The sequence below is a fragment of the Hirundo rustica genome, chromosome 13 (assembly GCF_015227805.2).
Source record: "Hirundo rustica isolate bHirRus1 chromosome 13, bHirRus1.pri.v3, whole genome shotgun sequence".
In the NCBI taxonomy this organism is placed as follows: Eukaryota; Metazoa; Chordata; class Aves; order Passeriformes; family Hirundinidae; genus Hirundo; species Hirundo rustica.
The window spans coordinates 4,854,854-4,873,802 of record NC_053462.1 but is presented as its reverse complement, the minus strand read 5'-3'; the positions used below and the strand labels follow the sequence as shown (position 1 = coordinate 4,873,802).

General features: G+C 39.7%; 1 protein-coding gene across 5 annotated transcripts; it reads right to left on the bottom strand.

Moving 5' to 3' along the window:
* Positions 1-690: 690 nt before the first annotated feature.
* BNIP2 (BCL2 interacting protein 2) lies at positions 691-17,266 on the bottom strand. Of its 5 annotated transcripts, none has more exons than XM_040077252.1 (12): positions 17,153-17,266; positions 13,254-13,391; positions 12,655-12,785; positions 11,882-11,949; positions 10,889-11,062; positions 8,909-9,085; positions 8,165-8,267; positions 7,916-8,047; positions 7,186-7,272; positions 6,964-7,062; positions 5,505-5,540; positions 691-3,547 (listed from the first exon to the last, which is right to left on the bottom strand). In XM_040077252.1, the coding sequence occupies exons 3-12, from the start codon at positions 12,702-12,704 to the stop codon at positions 3,499-3,501; spliced, it is 975 nt and encodes a 324-aa protein (XP_039933186.1). In that variant the 5' UTR covers positions 12,705-12,785; positions 13,254-13,391; positions 17,153-17,266; the 3' UTR covers positions 691-3,498. The 5 variants fall into 5 exon arrangements, with proteins under 5 accessions (XP_039933186.1, XP_039933187.1, XP_058278362.1 ...); XM_040077253.1 differs by lacking the exon at positions 17,153-17,266 and adding an exon at positions 15,857-15,992; XM_058422379.1 differs by lacking the exon at positions 17,153-17,266 and adding an exon at positions 14,006-14,024.
* Between the last annotated feature and the right edge of the window lie 1,683 nt (positions 17,267-18,949).

Here is an 18,949-nt window from a genome sequence, read left to right as displayed (position 1 = left end):
ACACTAAATACTGTATAAATCCGTAGGATATACGGACAAAAATTTGACACTGAAAGAAAGGGGCTTTTAACAAAAAAACTTTCTACCTTGTGACAGATTTAGTTAATAAAGTGCCTATTCACAATGTAGTTTAATATTTTCAGACATTTCAGCAGACAGCATCATGTGAAGCTGACATGACCAGGCAACAACAACACCTTCTCCTCTCCATGACACACTGTGAGGTCACTTCATGAAAGATTCCATTACTGCCACATGTAATCTAACCTTGAAGTATGACACAATTAATTGCTGAAAGTTTTAAACTGTCATTAGAGCTTTTAGAGTATGATGTAACAAAGCTGCTGAAAGAGATTCAGGCTCTAATATCCTAATGGACTGCAATTTGGAGTGTAGCTAGTCTCTCAGTAAAATGTTCCTCACAGCAACTGACTGTTCTTCACTTGGTTACCGAGAGTATAAGGAAAAACGCATGCCAAACTGCATTGTTATGAACAAGGTTACATATTATTCTAACTAGTCTAGGTTCTATGCTTTCTGGAATAAAAGTTCTTCATTTCAACATCCCAGAGCCTTGAAGACTTCAATATCCTTCAGCACTAAATCCTTATGCATCCCTTCCCATTACCCTCCAACAGAACATGCCTCTGCCATATTACACAGATCAAGAACATGCAAGCAAATCCAGAGTCTTCTCACATCAGTTTTTAATGACACTTTGTCCAGAATCTCTTTGCCACTTCTGAATTTACGCTGTTGCAGAAATCATTAGGAAATGTCACACTGAGTGGCCACTGGCCCAAACATCTCTATTTCAGTTGTGGAGAGCAATAATGAGATAGGTAATGACTTATTACTACATATACAAATATATATGAACTAATGAGACCTCCAAATCAGAGGTAAATCAGTGACACATGCATTTTTTTTGACAGGGCTCACCAAATTTAGCAAAATTACTTACTTTTAGAAGGAAGTGCCATTGAAAGGTGAATTCCCTACAATACTCTATCTTATCACAAAGTGATTCAAATTATTTCTTGAAATAAGTTTTATTTAAGTAAGACATTCCAACTTTTCAGGTTTTTAAATATTAAAATATATTACATTATATTATAAATTTCAAAAAAGTTAAGTTTGACAAAACATTATCCATAGCTTTGGGACCACTTTGCTTTTTGTAAACATCCACCTCACCACTAAAGGATGAGCTGCAGGAAGTCAGAGGGGAATAATTCTTTAGTACACTTCTTTCTCAAGCTGCATATCTTTATAGAGAGAACAACTGTTGTACTGTATACTCATTCAAAACAACTTATACTAGAGAAAGAAACCATTTACAAGCACATACACATTTCCAAAAGAAATCATACTGCTGCGGCATGAAACTGTAGAATGCTTGGCCACCAGGAAGCACAGTAACAATCCCATCATTTGGTAAATGTGGCATAAACAGAGGGACGGCTGCTCTGTACTGCACTATACACACGGGAACCCACAGGACACGGACAGCTACAATCCCTCCATTAAGAATATAATTTTACTGGGACTAATCCTTTTACCAGTTAGGAAAAAATGGAAAGGAGATAATCAGAATGCTTTCTGTTTAGCTTAGGACACATGCAAACCCAGTAAAAATAAGATTTGCGTGATGCAGACCACACTGTCAAAGTATCAGAAGTAAACAGGCTGCAAGAGCTCCATGTACTGACTTGAACTTTACATTAATCTGAGTCAAGGTGAAAATTGAAGCAGGAGATAAGACAGCCCCAAAAAAAGTGCATTTGCATTCTGCTTTCAGAGCAAGATCCAAGCCTGATGGAATTGATGGAAGGCAGCTTGGCATTGGTATTGCCTGTTGTGTGAATACATCCTGCCTATCAATCTCCTTGAAACTCTGATACAGAAACTACTGCAACAAAAGGACTTAGATCTTGAGATGAAAAGTATCTGAACCGCAGACTTAAATAAACTCCCAGAGACATGAACGGTTTTCCCTCACCTGACATCCATACTCACTCAGAGTCTATACAGGCATCACTGGAGACAGCGGATCAATTGTTACTTGGCAAGTCTTGACCAGAGAATATCTCACGCTGCTGATTATCAGTGTCAGGTAGTAATCTGGTTGAACATAACTTTTTTTTTTTTAAATAAGGTAACTGCGTAGCATTAAATACAGTTAAAAAGTGGTATTTTTTGGCATTAAAACAAAATTGTGAGCACAATAAACACCAAAAGCAAAGATTTAATATACTTGCTACAACATATTGCTCAACTCCTGAATGAATTTATTTGCATACACCTGCCCTTACATGGAAAATGCAATGTTTATCAAAATATGTTACAAACTTTTACAATGTATCAACCAGTGTATTACTGTTGTCCCAGTAAACCTATACACACCAGTTACGTGTCCAAGAAAACCCCTTACAGACACAGATTTACCACCACTGCAGGGAGTGAAAACACCTCAACCTTTAAAACACTTCTTAAAAGATAAATTAGTGCTGGGATCATGTGCCTAACAGCTTTAGAAATAGATGTTTCATCTACAAGAATGACACAGGTAGCATAAGACTAAAAAATGGTAAGACTTACCATATTTCTGCCCCAAAAATGGTATTGTGGCCAGAATACCTGTGTAGCTCCCTAGTTCTACTGAGCGTGACCAGAGTTCCTACCAGTAACAATCAAGATTCATCCATGAAGAACTGCAATGAACTCATTTCCTACTGCTAGCTGAGACAGTCTTGACATACTGAAGCAGAATCTAAATTCACAACTTCAACAGAAAAAGGTCTGGTATCTTACCAGTCAGACAGTTCAGCTTTTGTGGCTTAGGCTTAAACCTCGTGGCCAACAAACTGCCACCCACAGAACTGCAGTCCTGCACCCTAAACGATGCAGAACGGAAAGACACCAAAGCTGAAGCTCACTCTAGTGAGGTAAAGGAGTGAGCTCGTATAAGGTGAGTGAACAAAAATATGGATCTCTGTATTTGTGAAAGCCAAGTTAATGTGATTGTTAATATCCAAACAAGTTTTTATGACAACAAAGAAATGCACTTGACCATTTACAGCAAAACAGATTTATACAATAACAAGTAACTTATGGCCTTGTCTACCTGCAAATGAATTCCTTCAGCAGGTACACACAATATATTGCTCAGTCATAAAAATATATATATTATCTCTTTCCTTTAACATTTAGGTATATAAATATTTTACTGAAGAACATGCATCATTTAGATAAACAGTTGCAAGAACATCCTCTGAAAACATAGGGTTCTTTGCCATTTAGCAGTATAAAACGATTACATAAACAGCAATTAAAGTCAAGACAAACCAATACAGCAGTAAGCAGTTCATTGTGTGCTAGTCCAAAGCACCTTTTGCAACAGATTATATAATACATACACACAGAGAATGCACTGTAATGGAGCACAAACGGCATCGTTCCATCTGCGTATTCTTCAGTCTTGTTTGGACTCCAAACTTACTGTTCACTTTTCTGCTCTTGTTTTCCATTCAGCTCTTGGTCAACTCTGCTTAGCAAAGAAAGTAGTAAAATTAAACTGTGTTAACATAGTTTGATAGCTTGTATTATTAAGAAAAAAATATTAACCTTAACAGGAAAACACAAAGCTTTCCCATGGGAAAAGTTTTAGTAAATAAATATTGCATTAAGGTTTTTATTTAATGAAGTCATGATACTTGGGTTCTTTTCAATATCTATTTTCCTACCACCCCCTAGAAATTAATTAAAATTGTTAGGAAACCATTTAAGTAACTACAGCACTCGAGAGGAGCATTTAAAAAGTGCAAGTGAAATTTGACTACAGAAGAAAAAAGCATGGCCTATGCTCACAGTAACAAATGCAAGCAGGAATACAATACAGGTAACATGACAATACTGGCAAGCGCTGCCACTGATGTATTCATAAGCACTGAATTACCTTTAATGTTACAGTAATTAAGCCAAGAAGGTAATAGCACTAGTGGAATCAATAAAAGTGAAGAGGTTCCTTAACTGCAATACTTTTTATATTACGTTCTAAAACTCCTGCAATTACCCTGGAAAAATTCACCATCATGCTGATACCAGGAGGTTTGATTTTGTACCTTATTTTTGAATATCTGCCTTGAGATCAGCAAACAAAATGCTGCTTTGCAGAAACCAGGAGACAACTGAAAGCCCTGCACAAAATGTATTTTTCCTCCTTACAGTAGGAACAAGCTACAGTCTTGGTAACATCTTCTGGCAAATTACATTGTGCATGGAGCTCAATTAATTTTAAAACCAACAGCAGTTTTAAAGTGAGAGACTAAGACTAAGTTTGTCTTCCAACAATCTGTCTAACATGCCTGTCCAGTCTCTCAAAATATAACCAGACAGTTTTTCAAAATTATAGAAATAGTGACAGCTCCTTTGGGCCATGAAACCATAAAAAGGAGCTGCTTTCTACCTGATTAAAGGCTCAGTATCCAATTCTGCCTGTGATCTCTGGATCTAATTTTCACTGAAGAACATACTACTTTTTACAAAAGTGATGGTAGTACAGGTGAAGTTACCAACAGGAACACTAAAAGGTGCTTGTTCTACAGGAGATTTTTAAAATTATCATTTAATTGGAATAATTCCTAAAGAATGTTCAACACATCACTAGATTCACATGTGAGCTTCCGGAAATAATTTAAATTCCTTTTACTTCAGTCTCAGTGTTTGTCTACCCAACTTAGACAATAAACCTTCCTGAATAGTTAGGCACACAAAGGCAAAGTAATTAAAAAAAAACAAACAAACAAACCACAAAGTTAGCAGCAAAATCTTTCAGTATATTTGTTAGTGAGTGAAAAAAACAACATATCCATTCAAAAAAATATATCAGCTGTGGAGTAGCTTGAGTAGTTAGCAGGAGACTGGAAATTAACAAAATGGAAATCCAGTATTTATTAGGAAGGAACATAGGCACTGCAAATACAAACAGCACTAAAATACTAATTTAAATTGCATCTATGCAAGTTAATAACTAAAAAGGTAGTGAATACCAAAAAGACAAGATTTAATATTAGAACTTCTTACGGAGTTGCATCTCTGCTAATGCATAGCTACAGCTTAGCACCTAAATACAGCTCATTTCCAGAGATCAATTCCTGTTAAAAACAATGACATTTGATTTAATGGGTTCATACAGAAGCACAACTTTTGCCTCTTAAAGACTTCAAGTTCAGAACCCATGTATCCCCTTAAAAGTGAGTATCTCACATAAAAGTGCAATGGAAACTCTCCACAAAGAACTGTCTGAACCCCCAGGGTGAATTCTTACAGACTCCATACTGCCTGCAAGTACAGTATAGTTGCTGTCATGCATAAAATCTTGGGCACTAGTGCATGTTTATATTTACAAATGCTTATTCCTTTATGCAAGCCAATCAACTGGGAGTTAGTTGCAGTGCAAATTGTCTTATCTAGATGCAACCCTGATCAAAACATGAATATACCTTTTCTGTTTCTTTCTAAACTTTTCTTCTTCATACCTTGGTGAAGAAAAGTTTTATTTCAGTAAATATAATATATGAAGGCCAAAATCAACAGAAGCTGCAAACCAGTATTAATGACAATAGAATTTGCAGAAACTTGCCAAATTTTGAAACTGATATAATTAAGAAAAAAAACCACTGTACCTCCAATATTTATTAGCATTAAACAAAACCCAGTTAGATTTAGTTACTATGACATAACAAATCAATTCGATATAACCTCTAGTACAGTGTTAGCAGTCATCACTAAAATTTAAAGTCTCTATCCGTAACAGTTTGAAGACAGATATAATCCTCCACAGAAATCTGAGAATTAACTCCTCAAGTTAACCAAGTCCAGACTTTGTAGAACAGTTAAAGGGAGAGGAGTCTTTTAAAACTCAGAATGACAGTCTGAATATTCATAACATACCCATAAAACCCCAGTCAAAAAAACTCTAAAGACAGCTTACAAGGCTGCCTCAGCTTTGTCATGTGTTTCACTCCCACCCCATGAAAACTGTTTTTCTGTCTTACAGAGTTAAATTGTGGAACTGACAGCAGCTGGATGTCTGCTGAAATACCCAGCCATGTGCAGGGGGCACGAGGCTTTGTCCAGCCGGGATGTGCCCTTGTGTGTGCTCAGGGACACTGGGGCACCTTCCCCCAGTTTGTGCTCACCTACGACAACGGGGACAACACAGGGTTTGTGTGTTATACCCTCTAATAGGCTGTCATCAGGATTGTTAGTGTTTGCATCTGGGTAAGATTCGAGTTTATGGTTTCTACTCTATTACTGCATTCACAAATGCTTTTGACAAAAGGACCGGCACCTTATTTGAGAGCTGGATTGTGCTGATGTTAAAATGGGTATTTTTATCTGGACAGGAAGGGAAAAAAACTACATTGATGCTGTCTCTATTTCTTTACCAAAGTCGTGTAGAACTGTGGTGGGTAGGGATTCAGCATTTTCCCATTGCTGCTTTTCTTTTAAATGAAAACTCAATTCAAGTGGTATTTCAGCACTTAACTTGTTCCACATTTTAATCAAAACACTTTAGAAGACATTATAAATAACTTCAGTATCAACACGCCCACAATTTCTCACCCAAAAGCCAGTTTAATACACACACTAAGGCGCAGAACAACTGGAATGGGACCTTCTCGTCCCATTTTAAGGTTTAATTCACACACCACAACTTAATAATTGCACAAAGCTCCACTGTGAAAATGACTACACATTAACATTTTGGTCACCCATGCTACTCCATACCAAACTGCCTTTAGCAATGAGCTCAAACATGGACACTCCCCCTAGAGACAGCAATGATCTCAGCAAAGGCATTATGTGCCAAGTGTTACATTCAAACCAAACACTGATCACATCATCTACCAGTCCTAAAGCATGATCAATGTAGAAGATGTTGGAATAAAAACGTACTGTTTTATGCATTCTGGGATGCCAACGTATTCCATGGGGATGAGTTCAGCTAGTTCTGCCAGGGTAAAGACATACCTAATTTTTTGGCTGAATTTTGAACTGTGGAAGAACAAATACAGGGTACAGTTACAACTTTTTCATTAGGTCAATATTAAAACAGTCTTTTAAGTTCAAAGGAAACAGTTGTCAGAGTTATTTATGAAAAAGCTTCCAGGGTATTACCTAATAAAAGGTTTTGTGATAGCCAGGAGTGTTCTGATGAACCAGGAAGGATGAACTATGATCAACGATTTCAGATTTTTCCTTAACCTGAAGGATTTAAACAACGGCTAATTACTAGAATAAAAAGGCAGCATGACCAGGGGTTTTGGAATATATAAGTAGTATGTTTTTAGAAGCACAACTGTCACATAAACACAGTATTCTGACATCCCATTATTAGAAGTCAACCTCCACCAGAAGAAAAAAATACTACACAACTGTAAAATAAAAACTAAAGCTTCAGTATCAATTTGACAAGGAAGTAACATGCCAAGGAGAAGCTTCTTTGAATCTTTTTACACAGCTAAGGATGAAGTGGTTCACAAAGGAAGTGGTTCTCTTATTAACCTTGCGTTTATACATTGAGCTGTAAAGATACTCTACAAGACAACAATATTCAGTATTCTAAGAATACTATTTTCACTAAAAAAAAAAACCACCCTGAGAACAACAGCAACAAAAAGTATACATAAAACCCCCAACCAATCAAAACACCACACAACACCACCCAGGCATGTCTGTAACATCATCCCACATTGCCTAGCATAGGAAGAGGTTCTCAATACACCAATTGCCTTCATCAAATCTTGAACAGAAGGGCCAAGACATCACATCAAACAGCAGTTTTTCCTGAATATGTCTATCTCTGAATATGTAAATATTGTAAAAAAAATATAGCAGAGCTTCTTACCTTCTGTCAATTTGCTGGTAACATTTCCTAAGCCAGCCTAAACTTGGCATTTTTCTCCGTGTTGTTGCACCATTCAGGTAAACTATCATATAGTTCTCTGCTACTAACAGCTCTAAAGTGCCAATTACATACCTGGAAAAACAAGCAACGAGAACTTTAATATCCACAATCTTCATCTGAAAGTAATTCCTAGTAGTGCTCAAATATATTAAACATAACAAAAACCCAGAAAGACAGATGATGACTTACTTAAATAGATTGTCCATTAGGTATCTGTAGTTAGGCTGGCTGCTCTCAGGCATGAAACAAACAGCAAACACAACAATGGCGTTTAACCCATCACCATAATAACCTAAAAACAAAGAAGCAGCAGTAGTGACAAAGGTGACAATACACTGACTACATTTACACAAAGTCAAGCACATTCAGTAAGCTTTTTCATTATTTATCTTAAAGAGATGTAAAATATCCATATGGACACATTCATACAGTTACAGAAAACATCAAGGTTTCTTTTTCAAGTTTGTCTACTTCTAAAGCAACAGCTGAAGCTGATGTCAAACCTGTATCTATAACCAACATTTCAGTGTAGAACCTCAGTATATTCAATAATATCTTATGCTACTAAAGTTTAGTCAGCTTTTCCTCCAACCTAAACTTCACAGACTGTTGCAAAGTGTCACGAATTGATTTCTGCCTTAGTAGATCAACAGTTAATGTTTTCAATAGTCTAGAAGCCAAACAATTAGGTAGCAGTGACACAGGAGGATAGAGTAAATATATCTTACTACAAAGGTGCATTTTAATACATGTGACCATGCGTACACCTTGGAACTTTCATTTAATAGAGAATTATTATATTAACCATGTCTTAACACTGCAACAAATGAATTCTCACAAGTCTTTATGCCCAAAGCCCTTCCCCTGCCTCCCCAACTCAGCTTAGAGAAGTAGTTGTTCAGCAGTTCCCCTGAGCAGGTCCCCAGTCCTTACCACCGTGACTGATAACTTTTTTGTACGGTTCAATTGCCTTCATGTCCACCCTGTGGTCCTGTTCTCCAATCCTGAACATTCGCCAGCGCCGACCGTCATCCTTCTCCTCTGCCGCAGCGTACTCAGCCAGTGATCCTTTCCTAACAACATCAGTAGTTTTTGGTTTTGGAAGATCATCTGCCAAAATGAGAGCATGTTGAAGACCCGTTATGAATACCATGCCTAGTGACAATCAGCTACAACACAAGTTAACCACTTTGCTATCTAATCTATTCTGGTATTCTTCAGCCAGTCAGACACAGCAGCTGATGTCATGGATGTTTTATTAACATACTCATGTTGGCAGTTATCTGTTGACTCTAATTTTCTCTATTACAAGTACAAGGAAAATTTCCATTCATGGAGGAAGCCGAATTAATTGTAGGCTTTCAGAACACAGCCCTCAACAAATTTCAGCAAAATAGACAAAGTGGTTAACTCTAATGAGAATTACAGAGGTTGATCACAGATTTACATGAAGCATGATTTAAAACATTGAGGTACCTTGCAAGCAGACATGCAGGCATATCTATTGAAAATTAAATGTAATTCATGTGTGCAATCAAAATATATGAAATTTGTGCTGACAGCAATCTGTAAGACAATTTGCTCAAATGAAATTATGATTCTTGACTTTGTTGCATGGACCTTACCCAAAGCGAGAAAAACCTACTGCAAGTTAGTTGTCTGTTCCCAAGACAAAGCTGTTAATTGAAACTATCCTTCCAGGAAAATGAAGGCAGCAGCATTAAAGAAAGAAAAGACAGAAACCCTTTTCAGCCACTTTTAAAAACAGGACATAAACATCCGGAACATTTCCTTCACATCACTGCAAAACTAACCCTAAATACCAATTCTTCTCCACTAAAACAATGAAAATCCTTTTACAAAGTCAAACACACAGTCTCTGTTGAGAAAAGTTCTTTAGCTACTTAAAAACCAAAACTGCCCCTGTTTTCTAAAGAGTGTTTCTTTCTCCACAGGTAGTGTTTCAAACAGTGAAAAGAGAACCTCTTGTTTATTCATGAATTAAAATTATTTTATTTTCAGGATGAAAAAATAATAATTGAGTTTACATGTTTACTTATTAGAGACATTCTAAAACCATGAAGTTTACAGATGTTAAATACTCCAACAATTTGCCCAACACAACTGTTTTTGGCTTTCATAAGAGGACCTTAAAACATTATTCAACTCCAAGTTTAAAATTTGTGCTTTAACTCCTACACAAAATGTTTATCTCAAATAAAATTTGTTAGAATCTCCAGGTTTTCCCTAGAAGATATAACACCTATTAATGTCTTAAAACTGAGATCATTGCTAGTGTGGCTATAGCTACTTTAACTACCTATAAAGTTTCAGAATTCCTTGACATAAAATAGAGGCTCTTCTACTGCCTCTAGTCAATCTGGAATACTCTGCAAACTCTTATGGCGACTGAGCTTATGCCATTCTCACCACAGGAAGATTTGAGATCAAGTATTACTTAGTATTTTTAAAAATACCATTCAGTCCTCCTTAAACTGCAATTCATCAATTTCTGCGCAGATAATCTATATCCCTTTGTTTGACTCCCTCCATTTAAAACTCATTTGTAAGACATGCAAAACACCTTTTTTTCTGTTGGGTGGTTCTTAAAAACTTACTGCAACAGAGGATTTTCCATAACTTCAAGTCTTACAGATGCATATATAGATGATCTTCACCTAAGCTTATCTGCAGCTACAGCTATTAACTGTTTGCCTGTTTACTAATCAGATGAGTTCTGATTTGCTCTTTAAAAAGTCACTGCACCTATTTCTAATTCCTAATCTAACCACTCCCTTTGTATTTCTCCTCTTGCACTATTGAGTCATAGCTATTTCTTACGAGAGAAACAATCTAAGAAAATATATTAAAAAAATATTTTGGAGCATCAGACAAAAGGACCAAAATACTCACCTTCCCATTCAAATTCATTGCTATTTTCTGAAGGAATATCTAAATCATCCAAATCAATCTCTCCACTCTCATCCAAGTCATCAGACAAAACAGAGTCCTCACTGGGATCCAAAGTTAAGCTAATATCTGGAGCCATTAGTTTCTTCCTCAATTTGGTTCCATTACCCTCTGTATCTAAAGAAAGCAAATTATTTCTTTTCAAAACTAAAGCAAGTTTAGATAAGCATATTACCAAGACAGGAGAGCACAGTCCTTTCTCATAATGCACTATAAATTAATGTCCATAATTTACACAAGGTATCTTTGGAGTAAGACTTTAATAAGGGATGGAAAGAACAGCAGGTGGAAGTTCTCAAGTTACCCACTGCACACACACAGCCTGAGCAGGGTGGCAGACACCCACCAGAAGAAAAACCTGATGAACTGCCACCACCTCAGGCACTACTGCCCCTGCCTGCTGCACCCACGTGTCCCAGGAGCTGTTCCAGCTATTACACTGAATAAACCTTGCAAATAATACAACAGATTCATGTCCCTAGCACTTGCTTTTGTTAGGCTTCAGTGACATCATAACCACCTTTGATAAAGTGGGAAATAATATAGGAGCTGAAAAAGAAAAAATAAAAGACTGACAGACAACAGTGAGGACAGGAATTTAAAGAATCTGTTCTGTGAATACATAGAATGCTTCAAGGTACAAGGAAAATATTGGCATGACTTAGACAGGAGTTGAAAACAAGGAATAAAATCAGATTACCAATCCAGCACTGGAAATGCCCCAAGTAGACAGACAAAAGCCAAAAACACTTAAATGTACAAACCTCCAAAACGCCAACCAACAAAATGGGAAAAAAAAAAAAAAAAAAAAGCCAACACAACAACAAAAACTCCAAAACAAGAAAAAAAATCCCCCCCCCTCCCCCCCCCCAAGGAGCTTTAAAGCAGCCTTTTAGGTAGGAAGCAGTCAGCTGGACTGGAGTGGAATGTTCTTACTGGCTTCACTTTCTGTTCCAGCTGCAGCCAATGCATCAGACTCAACAGGATCATCCTCTGGCAGGGGCCTGGGACACAAAGTAGAAATTATTGTTACAAACCTTCTTTCACATTTTTTTAATGCCACGTATTTAGACTTAGACACTACTACAAAAACCCACTGCGGGATAGTACTGAACTAACTTATGGCCTAAGTTCAAGCCTTCAGTTAACAAACACCAAGGCAGCAGAAAATTCCTTTACAGCCTTCAAGTGACCATCCCTTCCTGTGACAAATACCAAAACACTGACTACTACCAGTGCTTCATCCTTAAGAGAACCTGTCATATTCTTGCTTGACAATATTTGACTTGAAATAAATTACAGAAGTAGTTTAGTCATGCTATCATAAAATGTGTCCAAAGCTGATTTGGTTTTATTGTAGGCCCAAGCATCAGTAGCAGCATTAACTTTTAAAGACTTTTCTCAGAAATTTTGCTTAATGAAATATTTGGGCATGAGACACTGAGAGTAATATGTAAACAATGTAGTTGCAAAATATTATCACAGGAAATAAACAAAGCCAAGCTTACAGATCTTCATTTTAGAAACACTGGAAACTTCAACAGTGGCAGTCCTGAAGAAATATGCCACAAAACCTTTTCAAAACTGCTATATTAATGGAAATCACTTCAAGATTATTACTGAGTATTAGTTCACCAGGAAGACCAAGAGGTAGCTCATTGCTGATGTTATGTCTTTGATCTGAATTACTTTAAAAAAGAATTCAGAACCTTGGAAAATCTTCATCTTGCCACTCTTCCTTAAACTCAACCCCTTCCATTCTCCAGCCAACTTGAACTGCTAACAGAGACTCCTGATCAGGCAGAACCTCTGGTCTTCAGCACAGTGGGCTAAAGAGGAGCTGCAGGAATATAACAGAAGGTGTTACTTAATACTGTGGTAATTCCCATACTTGCAAAACATCCTTTAATTTATCATCAAATTAAGGTATTGTGCAGAATAAAAATCAAACACAGGGAAAAGTTTTTTGTTTGTTTCCATTTTACTTTTTTTTTTTCCCAGACAAAACTGCTTGTGGAATGGTTTATCATACAATAACTTAGGTTGAAGGGAATTCATGCAGTCAAGGAGGATCAACCCCTCAGTTAAAATTAAAGCCTTGAGCAACCTGTTCTATCAGTTATGATTACACCAGTTCACTCCAAAATGTAAGAAACCTGATGTCTCTAGATTCTACAGCAGGTAACTAATAAGTGGATATTTTTAGAAAAAGTCCAGATGTTCAGATCTAAACTACAAGCCATAAAATAGAAAAAACCCCAAACACTTTAAAGGTAACTATTTAAGACAGTGTTTTTGGAGAACTCACCCTATGAGGTGCAAGTGAAGCTGTATTTTTTCACGCTCACCCATCACCAGCAACAAGGAATCCCCAATAATGGAACATGGTAAACCATTCCGTTGACATAAAAGTCCAAACCAGTCGAAGCTCTTGGCTGTGTTGGCTCTAAAGATTAGCAGAAACAGGTAAACTTATCAATGAAGGTATTAAGAAAACCAATATTCATGAAAACAAGACACAAGAAACTATTTTGCAAAGAAGCAATCAACACAGAATGCCAGTAAGTACAAACTCTGAATGCAACCAATACTGCTTATTAACTGAGAGATGTATTTTTTTTTAACATAGCTGAAAACCAAATTACACTTCTGTAGGATGAGCTTTCCTTTCATGACAAATCCAGATTTTTCTTTTCCTGACCTGATTTTAAAATGCCCTGCAATTCTTAAAGCTATGCTACGCAAGTTGATTATTAAAAAAAAATTAAGTGATCTTTTTGTAAAACCGCAGTAATACAAATTAAACACTAATGATCTCAATTCAAGCCTATTTTACTGACATTTCCCTGCTTCCCTCACCCATAAAATTTAAATAAATGTTCTAGAAGGTAGCAACCTAGCGCCTCTTAAGGGCCAGAGTCTCCTTGTTTGAGACATTCAGCACCTGCACCTCTCAACTGTCCTTCAGCAGTGGGAAGAAGTTGCCCCAGGGAGTGCCCTCCCAGCTCTCCCTGTTTGTCCTGACTAAAGCACTGCTTGGAAACAAGTCCTGCGTCTCACCAAGCTGATGATGCTCCCAGCATACAAGGTAAGGACATTCCTGGGCACCAACTGCTGCCTGAAACAGTGGGTTTGAAATATTTGCTCAGAGGGAAGATCGCATTTGGATCAGAAGTAACAGTGAATGTGTGCAGAGCTCTCTGTGCATTTGTCTCCGCACACTGAGATGAAGCCCAAGGAGTTTCCCCAGGGGCCCTCAGCAGTCAGGAGAATGCAGTGGTCACCAGCAGCACAGAATGAACTGATGCAAAGATGCAGGTGACTATAAACATGAACAAAAATTTAACTCAAGACTTCACTCTTAAAGGGCAAAAAATTGACAGTGAAAACACCCAAACACCACCCCCAAACCTGTCACTGTGCTGGTGGCTGGAAGATGCTCCTCTTGAGTTTGCCTGCACTGCACTCCCTACACAGCCCTCAGACAGTTTAAAGCATGGGTTTGCTCCAAGACTCAAACAGTTTTCTTCCCACGATTTTGAAGAACACAAAACACCAAGTAACACATACTGATTTCAAATGGACAGCCTTTCAGTGCCACTTACACTCACCTCAGCACACTGGGATAAACCTGTTGTACTAAGACAAGAGTTTAAAAGCTACTCATGCTGTTATCCAAGCTTAAAGTGCTTTCATGGAACACTCCTCACACTACCTGCAGAATTCTCATCAGCAGCTTCCCATTAAGGCAGATTATAAAGCAATCATTTGCTAAATACCACACAGGACAACTGAAAGCAACTTACAAGGCAAACTTGTAGTTCAGCTTCAGGTAAGACCGAATTTAGGTTGTCAGCATCCTACTTAACACACCGACATCCACAGCCTTTGGATGTTTTGACTTCAAGTTTCACCTATACAAGCACTATCTTTTGTCAATTAGCAGAATGAGAAACAAAGACGGAAGGGTAATCTTCTCCAGAAAGTTATGAAAGTGATGACTTCAGAGTTATTTTACATGAACTAATATAAATGCTTAGCAGGCAAAAAAAAACACCCTACTTCTGCTTATACAAACTAAAGCTGAGTTTAGAATAGTCTTCCTACCCCTGCAGTGGCATTGCTGACATGTTTTTAAAATGCCAAAGCTTTTTTAATTCAGCTGTAAATCTAAAATCCAAAAACTTAACTTGGAAAATGTATTATGTTTTAATAATGCAAGTATTTACCAGTCATGTAGGGAAAAAAGCAAATGATTTCTACCTGATCCTAGCACTCTTCATGGCCAGCTCAAAAAGCTTTGGTTTCTAAGACAGGCAAGCCCCATCTTATCCTCCATTGCTCATTACTTTCTACTTTGCATCAAGAAATGGAAGATGGAGAGTTATCTAAAAGTCAGAAACTTCAACACATCAAAGAATATCTGGATGCAGGGTTGCCAGGAGGTTCTGCTCTCTTCCTGGAGTCACTGGGCTTTACCACTCTAACAACACCTTTTGTATTTCTAAGTATCTCAACAGGCAAGTTATGGTATTACAACAAGGGAACACATCACTCAAACCCACTGCTCTTTCACTACAGCTAATAAATGTATTTCCATTCCAGAACAGCAGGTTAAACCTACTTAAGAGGTCAAACATCAGTATTTTCATCCTTTCTTCCTAGAAGAATAGATCATTCTCAGAGTTCTCCCATTACTACCAAGCTGCCTTAGCTGGTAGGTTGGAATATCAAGTACAACAGTTTTAAGAAGCCTGTCAAAAATTGCCATTTATAAAAATTTACAGTACAGCTAAACAGATACTTGGGTTTGTCCCAGATACCTAAAAAGAGGGGGTGGCAGCAGGGGTGGGACAGAAGGACAACAGAAAGCATGAGATCATTTTATTCATGAAGTTAAAGGCTGCTTACAAGAATTATTATGAAGATTTTCACCTCTGAGTTCTCAGTCAAACACACAAATAATTACAAGCCAGACACTTCCGTGGTCACATCTGCCTATCCAATACAAAGACCTATATTCAGTCCTTGATCAGCACCCGTGCACCTTAAATAGAAGAAATATAACATTTAACTTTGCAAGACAATTGCAAAATCAAGAATTTTTACTGAACAATGTACCTGACAGGCAAAGAACAGAAAGCTGTTTCCATCTCAAAAGTCAAAATCAACTTCAAAACAAGGTTAGGCTACATTTCCCCCCTCCACATTTCACCTTCACTCTGTCAACTGAAACATTAACCGAGTGTCAAGTTAATTCCAGGTTCCAGGCGTTAAAGAGGCGCCTTGAAGAGTAATTTCCACATTTGATTTTACAGCAAGCCTAAAGCAAGGAACAGGCACAGGATACAGCTCACTGCAAATTTCTAAATGTTTTTTGCAATTCCAATGGTTTTTAAAACGTGGGCAGACTAGCCATAAGTCCAGGACAAGTTTCCCAAATGTGAAGATGGACCTCCAGACTTTACCACTTGCAAATTTGCAAAGTGAGACGATGAAAGCACTACAGTCAATAACAGATCAACTGTCTCCTTCTACCCCCTTCTCTCAGCATCAAAGCACAGAGAAATCAGACAGCTAAAAGAGAAAACTTCTGAAAACTCTTGCTCTCCTCCCAAGGGTGCTACTTTAAACTCCACATCCAGAGCAACGGAAGGGTCTCTATTTCTGCGCCACTCAAATTTATTTAAAGGTAAACACTTACTTCTCAAAACAATCCCAAAGAACTTAGAGCCTGCCCAGATATTCCTTTGTAAGAACTAAATATGCTTACAAGACAATCAGAAATAATCAGCTACTATTTAGTGTACTGAATCAGCAGTAGGAACCCAGGAGGAACTAAGACAAAAGGCACTAGAAAGCAACTTCCGCGACACGGCTCTGCACTGCGCGTTCGCTACGCCCGCAGCGGAACAGCCACTCTAGGCGAAACCCTGCAGGGCAGGGCAGGGCAGAGCAGGGGATTTTCCCCCACAGATTTCCCCCCTCAGCGGGGGAGCCGCGGGCGCGGCCGAGCGGGGCCGAGGAACTGCCCGGCCGCGGGGTCCCCGCTCGCCGCCACCGCCGCCCCGGCCAGGCCCAAGCGCTGAATCCGCCGCCCCCCGCGCACCCGCGGCCGGGCCGCGTCCCCCAGTCCCCGCCTCTCCCCGCGCCCGCCCCGCAGCTCGCGGCTGCCGGCCCGGTGCTCCCGCCCCTCCGCGGCCGTACCTGGCGGGAACAGGAGTGGGAACAGGAGCGGGGCCGGGCCGCGCTCGGGGCCGCGCTGCGCTGCGCGCCCGCGTTCACCCGGAACCGCATCCGCCGCCCGAGTCACGTGACAGCCCTGGCCGCGCGGGGCTCGGCAGCTCGCGCGCATGAGTGAGGAGCGCGGGGCGGGGCTCGCGCTGCCGTGAGGGCGGGCGGGGCCGCAGCGCAGCCGCCGTGAGGGCGGGACCAGAAGCGGCTCCCGAGGCAGTGCTCGGCCGGCCACGGGCACCGTAGGAAACACACTGCGTGCTCGACAGTGTTGTCCAAACGCTCCTGGAACTCTGTCAGCCGTACTGCTGTGACCGCTGCCCTGAGGAACCTGTTCGGGGCACGATCACCCTGTGGGTGAAAAGTCTTTTTCCGATACCCAGTCCTGCTGTGCCCTGCCCCAGCTCCAGCCGTTCCCTCGGCCCCTGTCCCTGGCTACACCAGAGATCCGTGCCTGTCCCCGCGCTACCCCTCGGGAGCAAGCTGCAGCCCGCAGGGAGTTCGCCCGTCAGTCTCCCCGGCTGAACTGGCCAAGTGCCCTCGGCCGCCCCTGCTGGGGCTGAGGCGTGACGGCGCCGTGCCGAGGAGCGCTGCCACCGGCCCGGGAGCGCGGCGGGGACGGGCCAATACACCGGGCAGCCCTCGACTGGAGGTGATTACCGCTAATTAGCTGCTGTCCGTGCACTCGGTGCCGCCCTCCCCCACTGCCCGTGCCGCTTGTCGCAGGAATGACTCGAGAGGTCGAGTCCTGAGTCGCCCCCCTCCCAGCGGGGCACGGGATGGAAAACGTCAAATCCACTCCCTGAGTTGTGTGTGCGGGGCTGGAGTGCCGTGCCTGATGCTTCAGGAGCCCAGGAAGGTGTAAAATGAGTGTCAAAAGCACGAGAGGAACCTCTTGCGTGAGGGAAAAGAGCACAGATAATGTCAACGCTAACGTAGCGGAAGCAGAGGTACCGAGGAAAACCTCAGAATCGCCACATCATTTCCAGCTACAATTTCACCTGTATAAATACAGCATCCAAAATACAGACCTTCATCACAGTAAAAACATGGCAAGGTAGATAATTCTATTTTTTTAAATCTCTTTCACGTGCCGAATGGTAATGGTACTAGGTTTAGAACTTTTGGCTAAGGTTTAGAACTTGCCACTAACACACATAATATCCAGACAGCTATTCACTTGACCACAGCTGATCTATTTCCTGATAGACACAACCATAGCAGCAAAGTCAGTTTTATTGTAGGGTATTAAATGAATTTGGAATGAATGTGACTGATATGCAGAAGTGTGGAAGAAATTACAAAGCCATATAAGGGTGAAAATAAATGCATGGATGAAACCATGAGAAAGAAAAATACCACTAGAGAAAAAGCAAGCACCACCAACCAGCAAAGAAAAACAAAAAATAAATAACAGGTAAAACCACCACCGTTATGAAGGTATATTAATTATAATACTGAAAATATATTAATAAAGACTTAGTATCATGCACAGCAGATGGCCCAAGGGCTTTATACATTATCAGATAAAAGTTACAAATGTAAAGGAAGCGCTAGCTTAAGTATAAAGAAATAACGTAAGAAAAATTAATTGTCATATTAAATACTTCTAATAATTTAAAAAATGTGTTTCAGTTGCTGATAAACTGAAAAGTGTATTGAAAATGCACAAATATCTGCAGGACACCAGTGGCAAACTCCGGTCACAGTGGTCAGGAAGTTGTGTAATTTCCCATCTCTTACACGGGGTGGCACAAGATAGCTGTAAAT

Coding starts and splice junctions, on each gene's coding strand:
- BNIP2 (XM_040077252.1), bottom strand. CDS start 12,704: ATGGAAGGGGTTGAGTTTAAGGAAGAGTGGCAAGATGAAGATTTTCCA. Junction 11,950..12,654: donor CAAGATGAAGATTTTCCAAG/GTTCTGAATTCT, acceptor TTTGTGTCCCAG/GCCCCTGCCAGAGGATGATC. Junction 7,273..7,915: donor TACCAGCAAATTGACAGAAG/GTAAGAAGCTCT, acceptor TAAATCCTTCAG/GTTAAGGAAAAATCTGAAAT.